The 14,146-nt window shown below is 39.3% G+C and overlaps 2 protein-coding genes across 2 annotated transcripts; both read right to left on the bottom strand.

Annotated features, from left to right (window-relative positions):
* Positions 1–1,263: 1,263 nt before the first annotated feature.
* Positions 1,264–5,285, bottom strand: LOC133957151 (acidic mammalian chitinase-like). Its single transcript, XM_062392593.1, has 11 exons — positions 5,282–5,285; positions 4,016–4,042; positions 3,669–3,873; positions 3,526–3,582; positions 2,998–3,163; positions 2,773–2,897; positions 2,554–2,677; positions 2,269–2,451; positions 1,660–1,776; positions 1,424–1,549; positions 1,264–1,281 (listed from the first exon to the last, which is right to left on the bottom strand). The coding sequence occupies exons 1-11, from the start codon at positions 5,283–5,285 to the stop codon at positions 1,264–1,266; spliced, it is 1,152 nt and encodes a 383-aa protein (XP_062248577.1).
* A 1-nt stretch (position 5,286) lies between these two features.
* On the bottom strand, positions 5,287–13,205 carry LOC133956243 (mucin-2-like). The gene is made up of 13 exons (XM_062391141.1): positions 13,167–13,205; positions 12,706–12,753; positions 11,310–11,343; positions 11,120–11,146; positions 10,766–10,970; positions 10,623–10,679; positions 10,071–10,236; positions 9,845–9,969; positions 9,626–9,749; positions 9,345–9,527; positions 8,745–8,861; positions 8,506–8,638; positions 5,287–8,285 (listed from the first exon to the last, which is right to left on the bottom strand). Exons 3-13 carry the CDS (start codon positions 11,332–11,334, stop codon positions 5,830–5,832), a joined length of 3,618 nt encoding a protein of 1,205 aa, XP_062247125.1. The 5' UTR covers positions 11,335–11,343; positions 12,706–12,753; positions 13,167–13,205; the 3' UTR covers positions 5,287–5,829.
* Positions 13,206–14,146: the final 941 nt, after the last annotated feature.

The following is a 14,146-nucleotide window of genomic DNA, read 5'->3' as shown; positions in this document are numbered from 1 at the left end:
GTATTTCAATTATTTGTAGATAAGTGAGGCTGAAAAACAAACAATTGAATAATCAGAGGAAATTGTAGTTATACTAATTTGTAATAGTGACTTCTGCAGTTGAAGAGGATAAATATTAAAATATAACTTGCAACTCTTTAAGGATCTTTGCATTCGCTGACTTGTTTCTTGAATTCTTGTCCACCTAGACTGTTGTTTCGCAAGTGCTTGTTTTTTTCTTGAATTCCTTTCCCACTGGACACTTTAGGAGCACCGGTCCTGAACAGTCGTAATAAGTAGTTTTGTCTGAGGGATTGGGGAACAGCCCCGTTGTCTGTCCATTACAGGCACCTTGAACTTCAATTATAGTAGTAGTTGTTGTGGTGGTTGTAGTTGTGGAAGTGGTAGTTGGGGTTGTGGTAGTTGGAGTAGTTGTTGTGGTCGTTGGGGTTGTTGTTGTGGTCATTGGAGTTGTTGTAGTGGTTGTTGGGGTTGTGGAAGTGATAGTTGGAGTAGTGGTTGTGGTAGTTGGAGTTGTTGTAGTGGAAGTTGGAGTAGTTGTTGTGGTCATTGGAGTAGTTGTTGTGGTAGTTGGAGTAGTTGTAGTGGTTGTTGGGGTTGTGATAGTGGAAGTTGAACTAGTTGTTGTGGTCATTGGAGTTGTTGTAGTGGTAGTTGGGGTTGTGGTAGTGGTAGTTGGAGTAGTTGTTGTGGTAGTTGGAGTAGTTGTGGTAGTTGAAGGTGTGGTAGTTAGAGTAGTCGTGGTCATTGAAGTTGTTGTTGTGGTAGTTGGAGTAGTTGTTGTGGTCGTTTGAGTTGTTGTAGTGGTTGTTGGGGTTGTGGTAGTGGAAGTTGGGGTTGTGGAAGTGGTAGTTGGAGTAGTTGTTGTGGTAGTTGGAGTAGTTGTGGTAGTTGGAGGTGTGGTAGTGGTTTTTGGAGTAGTCGTGGTCATTGGAGTTGTTATAGTGGTAGTTGGGGTTGTGGTAGTTGTTGTGGTAGCTGGAGTTGTGGTAGTGGTAGTTGGGATTGTGGTAGTTGGAGTAGTTGTTGCGGTAGTTGAAGTAGTTGTAGCTGGAGTGGTTATTGTGGAAGTTGGAATTGCGGTAGTGGGAGTTGTTGTAGTGGGAGTTGTGGTAGTGGGAGTCATTGCTGTGGCTGTGGTCGTTGTTTCGCAAGTGCTGGTTTTTTTCTTGAATTCCTCTCCTACTGGACACTTTAGGAGCACTGGTCCTGAACAGTCGAAATAAGTAGTTTTGTCTGAGGGATTGGGGACCAGCCCGGCTGTCACTCCATTACAGGGACCTTTTGCACGAAACAGAAACAGCAAACAAATTTACTACGAAAAAACATCAAGTCAAAAAAGCTGATAATAATCATTAATTAAATAAAAAATAAAAATCACTACCTCAATACACACACTTTTGAAAAATGTCTTACATTGAACCAGGAGAGAATTCAGGTGGCTGATTAAGGGACTTTTGCTCTGGTTACAGAACTTTCCGCTGAAGTCATCCAGATCCAGAGACCAAACAAAAGCTCCTCCAAATTTCTTTGCTTTTAAGTAACTGACCTGAGAGGATGAAGAGGAAAATACTTCTGCATGTTAACAAAACACAGAATACGTACAAACTGAGTTCTGAGTAATTTTCATTGTTATAACTAAATTTAACAGATGGTTACCTTTACACTAATGCTGACTGTATCATCAAATCCCACCCACTGGTTTTCTGTGATGGCATATGGAACTTTCTGATCAGCAATCCAGTGGACTGTAGCCCCTTTAGTATAAAGGCAAGTCTGAAAAGAAGCATCACATTTCACATATAGATAGAAATAGAGTTCAGCCCTTTATTGTGCATTCAGACCAAAGATGACGCGAAATTGAACCTCACGTTGTTGGCCTGTTTTGGAATCACTGGGCAACGGTCATAAGTAACTGATTAAGGCAGCTAATGCTCCTACTCTAATCTTGGTTCATAGTAAAGTGCCAACGATAGCTGGAATTAAATGAGAAGAATATTTCCAGAACCTCGTTCTTTGGGTTTTACAGTAACGGGTAGTATCCAAAATTAAGTGTTCACAGACATCGGAAACTGGTTTGTCCTCAATTTCTTATTTCTGATTCTAGGTTCATCACCAGGATTATTTGAAACACTTTACACTTGTGTAGCTGTAACCCCACTGTATGAAAAGGTTGGTTCATGCTTGGCCTGATCCCACGTTTATTGTACAATAAACACTAATTATATAAATAACTTACATTCAGAGCTCATAGTAATATAATAATACCTCATAATAGGCCCAGAATCCTTCTTCACCAGTGTAGCAGCCTTCTTTAACAGCACCGCTGGCTGGAGCTCCAACATCACTGGATGCAGAGGAGAGGGAGAAAGCTCGCCCATATGCAGCTAGTCCCAAATTTAGCAATTGTGCAGGTGCTCCCTTGTCCACCCAATACTGCATGGCAGAGTCCTAAAGTGTGTGTGTGTGGGGTGGGGGGAGACAATAAAGATGAGAGTGCATCTGTTCATAGATAGGGGTTCAGACAATCTCTGTATGAATCGTGGTATTTACAGTATTATAGTAGATATGGTCTCCAACATTGTGGGATCCCCTGAATAAGGGACTGTGATGTCCTGTGACATCTTCACAGGAGCTGTGAAAGTCATACGTCAGCACTTTGAGGAAGTCCAGGTCCCTGTTAGATTCCAGAAGAAGTCATGTTGACCAAAGTGCTTTGACATGTAGTCATGGACGTAATGTAAATATTTATGAAATAAAAGATTACTTTACTTGGTAATGTTTTTGACTTCATAACTGGCATCAATAACCTCTCTCTCAGCAGAGACACTTGCTGTGAGGATTAATCGGTCACGGTTATGTTTCTTCCCTTCAGTCTCAAAGGCAGCATTGAGGTCCTACTCAACAACAACAAAAAAACATCTATCGTCAAATCATCATTATATAAAAACAGATCCTATGGCATATTTCTTTGAGCTCCAGAGGAAAGGGTCTGACCTTGCACAGTAGTGTAAATTTTTGCTTGTTGTCTGGGTCACCTCCTGCTACCACAGGGTACATCCAGTCCAGGTTTAAACCATCAAACTGAACTATTCTCAGTAGTGCGACAGCAGACTGAATGAACGTTGTTCTGTTTTGTGTTGTTGACACCATCGTAGTGAATCTGAAAACATTTAACACAGGGCTCTTAATATCCACTTAATTGTAGTTTTGAGTTATTAACATCTTTAGTAGGCTACAATAAAATAATAAAAAAGAAGCACACAAGTAAGAGTCATCTAAAAATATAAAAGCTCATTATATGATCATTGCTCCCAGTTTGCATTTGCCGCAGTGGTTTGGCACAAACCACATGTGCTGCTTCATTTACACCATGTGTTATGCTGGATGTGCAGTTCAGAAAGAAAAACATATGAATGGACAAAGCATTACAAATACCATCATACTTTAGTGCTGCTTACACTTGTTTCTGGAATATTTTTGTATGAATGTTTGTACGTATGTATCTATAGAAGTATAACTTACTTTTCTTTGTTAAAGGTTGGGCCACCAACAGCCAACAGGGTTTTGAGTGAAGAATTTCTGTGGGAGCATAACATTTTAGTAATTATTGAAGAAAAAAAAAGTTTAACATGAGTCAAAAAATGTGAACATACTAAAGTTCTAACCTGTTTTTAAGCCCATTAAACAACTGATATCGAAATATGTCTGCTCTTCTAGTCGGGACCATCTCATTGAAATCATTGATGTCAGAGAAGGCATAGATCAGATGGGTACATTTGTTCGGATCGATATCCTCAATCGTGAACTTCCCGGCGTCTGCTCTATCTTCGGCCAAGCTGTTAAAGTAACACACCAGCCTTTCGGAAGAGCCTGAGACATGGATAAAGAAAAGTTTGAATTAGAATGAAATGGTTTTCAAAGACAGCAGTTTTATGAAACCCTCATCAATTGTTGACTTAGGAACCTTATTTATTTGCTGGAGGAACTGTTATGGTTAATAAGTGCCACTTACCCAAGCTGGCGATGACCAGGCAGAGACCTTCAAAGATAAAGAGTGGGTCATTATGAGGTTAACAAGAAAAGTTAACTGGTCAGTTCATCTAAATCATCATGTGATCCAAAAGTTTCACCTTTTCTTTTTGTCACTTGAAGTATAAAAATGTGCTTTTACAGTTTTTCTCAGTTGTTAACACACAAAAAGCGAAAATTTGGCACAATTTGCACAACCTTCATTTCTTGTACCAATCACTCGACCCAATTTGTCACTTCTTCACACTCCCTTATCTGCATTAGACTCTGACTTTCATTCTTTACACTCTGATGTCAATAACACATCACATTGTTGTCAAAACACTACACACAATGTTCAGTTGTTGCACACACTTCTTAAGTAAAATCTCAAAGCATCAACCTACAACACACAAATACTAAAATCTCTAAACATTCAGGTCTGTTGAGCAATTTCACCTCATTTACACAGCCGAACAGGAGACTGAAATTGTAGATATGGTTCGTGAGAACAACTCTATTACAGTCAGCCAAATAAAAACTAGTATCCTGGCTGACCATGCTACATTTAGAAATGTCCAGACCTTCAGCCTCTCTACATTGGACTGTATTCTTCATAGGACTGCCATGCGGATGAAACAAGTGTTCAGGGTCCCATTTGAACGGAACACAGACCACATCAGGGAGTATCGGCGTGAGTTTGTGCTCGTAAGTACCAACATTCAGCTCTGACACATGCATATATTGTACCTGTAAGACAATATTGTTCCTTTTCTACAGTGTCCTTTTTGTGAAGGGGGGGGGGGGGGGGGGGCATTCATATGGTGTGTTCCATTTTGATGATTGTGTTTTCAGTTTTGCACTTCAGTGTGCTGTAAATGCTTGGTAGTGTGCAAGCAAATGCTTAGTTGTGTGTACTCAATGAATGGTATGTGTGTGTCATTTGAAAATATGGCTGTGTGTACCAAATGAAAACAAGAGTTCCATTTTTTGAACAGGTAAGAGATTTCATGGCAAAGAGTCATTTTACAAAGGGAGTGTCAGGTTTAGCATTTTGTGTGTGAGGTTTTCAGTTTTCTGTGTGCAGTTTTGAGAAAGCCGTTATTGTTTTGAAAAACATGTGTTAACAATTTTGAAAAACTGTAATTGAGTGAAGGTCTTCTTTCCAAAGTCCCTTTTATCTCATAAGAATCTGACAGACAAAAAACAACCAACCAATAACAAACTTCAAACAAAACTGAACAAAATGTGACAAACTATCATTTGTTACTCATGATTGAACTCTTTATTTAGTAATATTGATTCAAATTAACAAAGTTAAGCTCACAAGATATAATTATTTTATACACCACTGTGTCACCATTTAAGACAATACGAACAGTTAAGGGCTAAATAAAGACCCAAAAGAACATATCCATGTAAAAGGGCTAGATACACAACAGCTTGTATGCATCAACCATATTATGAAGCAAATTAATTTAGATAAATGATTAAGGAAAGGAGACTGAAAACAAACATACAGTTGTTTGCATGACATGTAAATATTTACAAATAAATAATGTCTATTAAACATACATGGATCAGAGGACATTTGATTGGTGAGGGGGGTGGGGGAATTATGGAAATAAATCGGTTATTGTTTGTAGTTTCAACTATAATGTTAATGATATATTATGAATTGTGTTTTCAAATTATGTGGAGGCTGAAAACAAACAACTGAATGAACTCCCCTGAATGATCAAATTGTACTTATACTAATTTGTATTAGTGACTACATTGGTTGATTAGAATAAATATTAAAATATAACCTGCAACTCTTTAGGGATAGTCGCAGCTCTGGAGGTTTATCTTGAATACCAATCCCTGTTGACAGTATTGGAGGTGCGCTCCATCATAGCCACAGTTGTAATAAGAACCTGGGTCTGAGGGATTGGGAAACAGCCCAGAGGTCGCTCCGTTACACGCACCTTTACCACTAATTATTTTAGTTGGAGTTGTGGTAGTGGTAGTTGGAGAAGATGTGGTGGTAGTGGTTGTGGGGGTTGTTGTAGTAGGAGTTGTTGTTTTGGTAGTGGGAGTTGGAGTTGGAGTAGTTGTTGTGGGAGTTGTGGTAGTAGGAGTTGTTGTTGTGGTAGTGGGAGTTGTGGTTGTACTAGTTGGAGTTGTGGTAGTTGTAGTTGGAGAAGTTGTGGTGGTAGTGGTTGTAGGGGTTGTGGTAGTAGGAGTTGTTGTGGTAGTAGGAGTTGGGGTTGTAGTAGTTGGAGTTGTGGTAGTTGTCATTGGAGTATTTGTGGTGGGAGTGGTTGTGTGAATAGTGGTAGTAGGAGTTGTTGTGGTAGTGGTAGTTGGAGTAGTTGTTGTGGGAGTTGTGGTAGTAGGAGTTGTTGTTGTGGTAGTGGGAGTTGTGGCTGTACTAGTTGGAGTTGTGGTAGTTGTAGTTGGAGTAGTTGTGGTGGTTGTGGAAGTTGTGGTTGTGGTAGTTGGAGTTGTTGTTGTCGTCGCAGCAGTAGTTGTTGGAGTTGTGGTCGTGGTAGATGGAGTAGTTGTGGTGGTAGTGGGAGTTGCGGTCATGGTAGTCGGAGAATTTGCTATTGTAGGTAGAGCTTTAGTAGCAGGAGTTGTTGTCACTGTAGGTGAAGTTGTTGTAGCAGGAGTTGTTGTTGTGGTAGTGGGAGTTGTGGTTGTAGTAGTTGGGGTTGTGGTAGTTGGAGTAGGTGCAGTGGTAGCGGTTGTGGGAGTTGTGGTGGCAGGAGCTGTGGTTGAAGTAGTTGGAGTTGTGGTAGTTGTGGTAGTTGTCGTTGGAGTAGTTGTGGTAGTGGTTGTGGGAGTTGTGGTAGTATGAGTTGTTGTGGTAGTGGTAGTTGGAGTAGATGTTGTGGGAGTTGTGGTAGTAGGAGTTGTTGTGGTAATGGGAGTTGTGGTTGTACTAGTTTGAGTTGTGGTAGTTGGAGTAGTTGTGGAGGTAGTGGTTGTGGGAGTTGTGGTTATAGTAGTTGGAGAAGATGTGGTGGTAGTGGTTGTAGGGGTTGTGGTAGTAGGAGTTGTTGTGGTAGTGGGAGTTGGGGTTGTAGTAGTTGGAGTTGTGGAAGTTGTCATTGGAGTATTTGTGGTGGTTGTGTGAATAGTGGTAGTTGGAGTTGATGTTGTGGTAGTGGGAGTTGTGGTTGTACTAGTTGGAGTTGTGGTAGTTGTAGTTGGAGTAGTTGTGGTGGTAGTGGTTGTAGGGGTTGGGGTAGTAGGAGTTGTTGTGGTAGTGGGAGTTGGGGTTGTAGTAGTTGGAGTTGTGGTAGTTGTTATTGGAGTATTTGTGGTGGTAGTGGTTGTGTGAAAAGTGGTAGTAGGAGTTGTTGTGGTAGTGGTAGTTGGAGTAGTTGTTGTGGGAGTTGAGGTAGTAGGAGTTGTTGTTGTGGTAGTGGGAGTTGTGGTTGTACTAGTTGGAGTTGTGGTAGTTGTAGTTGGAGTAGTTGTGGTGGTTGTGGAAGTTGTGGTTGTGGTAGTTGGAGTTGTTGTTGTCGTCGCAGCAGTAGTTGTTGGAGTTGTGGTCGTGGTAGATGGAGCAGTTGTGGTGGTAGTGGGAGTTGCGGTCATGGTAGTCGGAGAAGTTGTTATTGTAGGTAGAGCTGTAGTAGCAGGAGTTGTCACTGTAGGTGAAGTTGTGGTAGCAGGAGTTGTTGTTGTGGTAGTGGGAGTTGTGGTTGTAGTAGTTGGGGTTGTGGTAGTTGGAGTAGTTGTGGTGGTAGTGGTTGTGGGAGTTGTGGTGGCAGGAGCTGTGGTTGAAGTAGTTGGAATTGTGGTAGTTGAAGTTGTTTTCGTAGCTGGAGTAGTTTTTGAAATTGTGTTCGAGGTAGATGGAGTCGTTGTGGTGGTAGTGGAAGTAGTTGTCATTGTAGTTGAGGCGGTGGTAGCAGGAGTTGTTGTCATTGTAGTTGAGGTTGTGATAGCAGGAGTTGTTGTCATTGTAGTTGAGGCTGTGGTAGCAGGAGTTGTTGTCATTGTAGTTGAGGTTGAGGTAGCAGGAGTTGTTGTCATTGTAGGTGGAGCTGTGGTGACAGGAGTTGTTGTCATTGTAGATGGAGCTATGGTAGCAGGAGTTGTTGTCATTGTAGGTGGAGCTGTGGTAACAGCAGTTGTTGTCATTGTTGATGGAGCTATGGTAGCTTGAGTTGTTGTCAACGTAGTTGAGGTTGTGGTAGCAGCAGTTGTAATTGTAGTTGGAGCTGTTGTAGCAGCAGTTGTAATTGCCATTGAGGCTGTGGTAATGGAGGTTGAGGAACCTTAAAAAAACAGGAACATTGATTTAATGGCTCTAAAAGCTTCATGATCATCAGTTCATACATTTGTATTACTGAGCGTAATTATTTAGATTTCCAAACAGAAACACCAAACACCAAACTTTGAGAAAACCTCAAGTTAATAAAAGCTAATAAAACTTGTTCATTAAATATAAAAATATAAATCACTACCTCACTACACACACTTTTTAGATTTTCTTACTTTGAACCAGGAGAGAATTCAGGTGGCTGATGAAGGGACTTTTGCTCTGGTTACAGAAATTTCCGCTGAAGTCATCCAGGTCCAGAGACCAAACAAAGGCTCCTCCAAAGTTTTTTGATTTTAGGTAACTGATCTGAAAGGATGAAGAGGAAAATACTTCTGCATGTTAACAAAATACAGAATACGTCTCAACAGAACTCTGAGTTGCATCGTTATAACTAAATTTAACAGATGGTTACCTTTGTACTAATGCTGAGTGTGTCATCAAATCCAACCCACTGGTTTTCTGTGATGGCATATGGAACTTTCTGATCAGCAATCCGTTGGACTGTAGCCCCTTCAGTATAAAGGCAAGTCTGAAAAGCATCACATTTTACATATTGATAGAAATAGAGTTAAGACCTTTATGGAGCGTTCAGACCAAACATGATGCAAAATTTAACCTCACGTTATTGGCCTGGTTTTGGAATCACTGGGCAACGGACAGAACTAACTGACTAAAGTAGCCAATGCTCGTACTTTAATCTTGGTTCATAGTAAAGGGCAACCCATAGCTGGAATTAAATGAGATGAATATTTCCAGAACTTCATGTTTTGTGTTTTACAGTAACGGGTTGTATCCAACGTTACATGTCCACCGACAACGGAAACTAGTTTTGCCTCAATTTCTGAATCTTGGTTCATCACAAGTATTATTTGAAACACTTTCAACTTATGTAGCTGTAACCACACTGTGTGTAAAAGTTGGTTCACGCTTGGCCTGATTCCACCTTTATTGTACAATAAACAATAATAATATAAATTACTTGCCTTCACAGCTCATAGGAATATAATAATACCTCATAATAGGCCCAGAATCCTTCTTCACCAGTGTAACAGCCTTCTTCACCAGTGCCATTGGCTGGAGCTCCAACATCACTGGATGCAGAGGAGAGGGAAAAAGCTCGCCCATATGCAGCTAGTCCCAAATTTAGCAATTGTGCAGGTGCTCCCTTGTCCACCCAATACTGCATGGCAGAGTCCTAAAGTGTGTGTGTGTGGGGGGGGAACAATAAATATGAGAGTGCATCTGTCCATAGATAGGGTTTCAGATAATCTATGTATGAATAATGTTATTTACAGTATTATAGTAGATTTGGTCTCCAGTATCATGGGATCCCATGTATAAGGGACTGTGATGTCCTGTGACATTTTCCCAGGGGCCGTGAAAGTCATACGTCAGCACATTGAGGAAGTCCAGGTCCCTGTTAGAATGCAGAGGAAGTCATGTTGGCCAAAGTGCTTTGACATGTGATCATGGGTGTAAGGTAAATATTTATGAAATAAAAGATTAGTTTACTTGGTAATGTTTTTGACTTCATAACTGGCATCAATAACCTCTCTCTCAGCAGAGACACTTGCTGTGAGGATTAATCGGTCACGGTTGTTTGTGTTCCCTTCAGTCTCAAAGGCAGCATTGAGGTCCTACTCATCAACAACAAAAAAAAGTTCAGTCAAATCTATCATCCTATAAAAACAGATCCTATAGCATATTTCTTTGAGTTCCTTTGAGGAAAGGGTCTGACCTTGCACAACAGTGTAAATTTCTGCTTGTTGTCTGGGTCGCCTCCTGCTCCCACAGGGTACATCCAGTCCAGGTTTAACCCATCAAACTGAAATAATCTCAGTAGTAAAACAGCAGACTGGATGAACTTTGTTCTCTTTTGTGTGGTTGACACCATCGTAGTGAATCTGAAAATATTTAGCACAGGGCTCTTAATATCTACCAAATTATAATATGGAGTATTAACCTCTTTGGTGGGCTACTAATACAATAATAAAGAAGCAGGACACACAAGTAAGAATCACATAAAAATATAAAAGATTATTAATGATCATTGCTCCCAGTTTGCATTCCCCGCAGTGGTTTGGCACAAACCACTTGTGCTGCTTACTTTTTAAACCATGTATTATGCAGGATGTGCAGTTCACAAAAAAACAACATGAATGGACATAGAATTACAAATATCAACATACTTTATTGCTGCTTACGCTTGTTTCTGGACTCATAAAAATGCCCAAATGTGAAATTTTTGTTTGCATGTTTGTCTGTATGTATTTACAGAAGTAGAACTTACTTTTCTTTGTTAAAGGTTGGACCACCAACAGCCAACAGGGTTTTCAGTGAAGGATTTCTGTGAGAGCATAATATTTAAGTAATTATTGAAGAAATAAGAAGTTTGACATGATTTTGAAAATATGAAAAAGCAAAAGTTCAAACCTGGTTTTGAGCTCATTAAACACCTGGTAGCGAAATATGTCTGCTATTTCAGTGGGGACCAGCTCATTGAAATCATTGATGTCAGAGAAGGCGTAAATCAGATGGGTACATTTGTTCGGATCGATATCCTCAATCGTGAACTTCCCCGCGTCTGCTCTGTCTTCGGCCAAGCTGTTAAAGTAACACACCAGCCTTTCGGAAGAGCCTGAGACATTCATAAGAAAAGTTTGAATTAGAATGAAATGGTTTTCAAAGACACAGCAGTTTTATCAAACTCTCATCAATTGTTGACTTAGGAACCTTATTTATTTGCTGGAAGAACTGTTTTGATTAATAATAATAAGTGCCACTTACCCAAGCTGGCGATGACCAGGCAGAGACCTTCAAAGATAGTCGATCATTATGAGGTTAACTATCAACGTTAAATGATCAGTTCATCTAAAACGTGTAATTTTCTTTTTGTCAATTAAAGTAACATTTTTTTTTTTTAAACTGGTCGAGTGGAATATTTAAGAGTGTGATTAACTTGGTTAATGAGTCTTACCTGCTGTCAGAATGATGTTGCACATGATGTCACTCTATGGAAAGAAAGTATATATTTTTATAAAGTATATATTTTATAAAATATGAACTAAAAACATGGTATTAATGCAATTCTTCACACTGAGCCCTCAAAATCTATTTCAGTTATTTTCAGCATTTTCACTTAATTCTAGTTCAGTACTAGTTCAATTGTACTAATTATATTTTTAAAATATTTTAATTTTTTGAACTGCATTATAACCAAGACCTTAATGTTTTAGATTTTTATTCTGATAATGCTATTTATGCTGATTTGCTTAGTATTGCATCATTTTTAGATATAAACACAGGATGAGTTAAGCTGTGAGGGTTGGCTGCTGAAAAAGCTTTGAAGACATATGTCACCCGTCTTAAATGTTATGAGTTCAGTATCCACTGCCACTAGGTGTCACTGTTGCACCACAATCTCAGACCAATGGCTCCATTTGCCACAACTCCTCCCCCATCATGAAGAGCTCAACAACATGTTGCCAACCCAGTGAAATTTGCCCATGAACACAAAACCACCAACACAATGGAGTAAATGTACCCAATGTTCTGAAGAGTCAACTAAAAGATTCAGCCAATGTTCCGTGTAGAGGGGTAGAATGGATTCAGTCGGTGGTCCTTTCAGTGTCGAAGCCTCAGTGTGAGACTTTTGCTGGTAAATTAGTATGATTTCATGATTTCTAGTGTTGGTGCACGATGACAGATGCCACAAAGTTGAAAAGGTTTGAATATTAGCATTTCCATCAGTGTCATGTTTACACCTCAGCTGATAAAATCTTTTCACTAACATGCATACACACACCATCACATGAACAAGGTCATGTAATGTAATATATATATATATATATATGTGTAAAACCTTTTAATACATGACATATAGATTAATAGAAAGACTAAATGTGGCTCTGTGGAAATCTGAAACCAATCCACAGGTTCAAGATGAGGTTGTGGGTCCTTGTGCTTAAGTTGACCCAGGTAAAGGGGACTTGACTATGACTTGACTTGGACTCTTCCTTGGTGACTCAGAGTAAAACACCACAGGACACAGACTTGAGATGTAGTGACCTGGTGATAACACGGGTGGTGAGTGTAGCTTGTTGAAGTTTGGATATAGTTAACCAAACAATAACCAGCTAGTCATGCAGCTCACCTCATATACCACAAGCTTGGGCAATTAATTTATGTTGTGCAAAAATGCTGCACAGCATAAGAGTTCATCTTGAACATTGATCTTATTCAGCATTGTTTTAATTAACTCCTGAACCCATGCTAGCTTAAAAGTAGAGGGGGGAAACTGTCAGTGGAACACAAGCTTCTGTTTGTACCTTTACAACGTCATAACCAAAATTATAAGATTTATTTTCATTTACCTTTACTTCTGGCAATTGGATTCAACAAATCAGAGCACGAATCAGCATCTGGAATTTTTTTAAGATTAAAACATTTTTTATTATAACATTACACAATCAAACCTTAAACAAATTTAAGTTAAATAAAAAAGGTGCTCAGAATTTAGAGAAAAATGTTACGATACAGCTCAAATATTGAAATCATAGGGAGTGGAAAGGACGCCCTCACTCAGGATACACCCACGAAAGCTCTTGCCTAAATATCAGATTTTTTGTTTGTTTTTTGTTTTATCCCAAATAATCTGACCGTAAACAACCAGGTTTGATCTGAGCTAAACAGAATGCAATCTATAATATCATATCATTATGATCATAATCACAAAATCTCAGCGCGTGAGTTGGTTAGAGAGCCGGTATAGTACAGCAACGGTTACATTTGTAGTAATGTGGTACAATAACATCAAAGCAAAAGGGATACTTACAAAGGTAATGGTGAAAGAAGCATCTACTGTCTCCGACCGTGACTGATGGAGGACTGCTGAGTTTCTGGCTGTTAAATTGGGTAGACAGCGCCTAGGGTGTGGTAGTTACATTGGGTGTGGATAGTGCATTGATGCCATGTTCAAAGTAATTAAACCCTGATGGAAATAAGGACAAAGACTGATTAATCACCTGACGTCAGGTGACGGGGGAGCATATAGTACATTTAAAAATGGGTTGATCATTGATCATCAGAAAAAAATAATAAAAAATAATAACAAACTAAAAAAAAATTCAACAGCATTCAAGCTGTTTTTTTTTCTTTTACACTGAAGCTATAATGGATAATTATGAAAGGAGGGATGTGTGACATAATGACAAACTGAAACCAGAGACACGGTCAGTCTTTGTAAATGTTTTGAGAATCAACAAATCCATATTATGTCCCTCAGGCGGCAAATATATCATAATGAAAAGATCATACTCAGTTTTCACCCCGAGTTGTTAACCTCCTGAAATCCACAGAGACGTTTGACTCGTAAAAGTAAAACAACTGTTAAACACAGACCCACAATATATGAACGGAAAAAGGTAAGAATAAGTGGACAGGAGCAACAGCATCATCATCATCATAAAATGCATGTCTAATTACACAGTGTAAAACTAAACCAGTAAGAACACACCCACACTAAGGGTTAGCTTGGATAACAAAAGAAACTATTATTTACATCTATTATTTTCATCATACAAGGCATGTCCAGAAACAATTATATAAACACACAATGGCACACACACCCAACTGGGTTAGAAACACCTACCTATCATCTGCTTGTTATTACTCAATGTTAAACATTTTTCCAGAACTGAGGATTAACAAACACTACTGTTTGGAATGAAATACAGCTACTGGAAATATATACAGCACTGGTTTTGCGTGTAGCCTGAACTAAAACACTGTGTAGTGAACTAAAGATGTGATTCC

Source organism: Platichthys flesus, chromosome 7, assembly GCF_949316205.1.
Source record: "Platichthys flesus chromosome 7, fPlaFle2.1, whole genome shotgun sequence".
In the NCBI taxonomy this organism is placed as follows: domain Eukaryota; kingdom Metazoa; phylum Chordata; class Actinopteri; order Pleuronectiformes; family Pleuronectidae; genus Platichthys; species Platichthys flesus.
The sequence above is the reverse complement of the archived record's forward strand: the minus strand, read 5'-3'. Positions and strand labels throughout refer to the sequence as shown.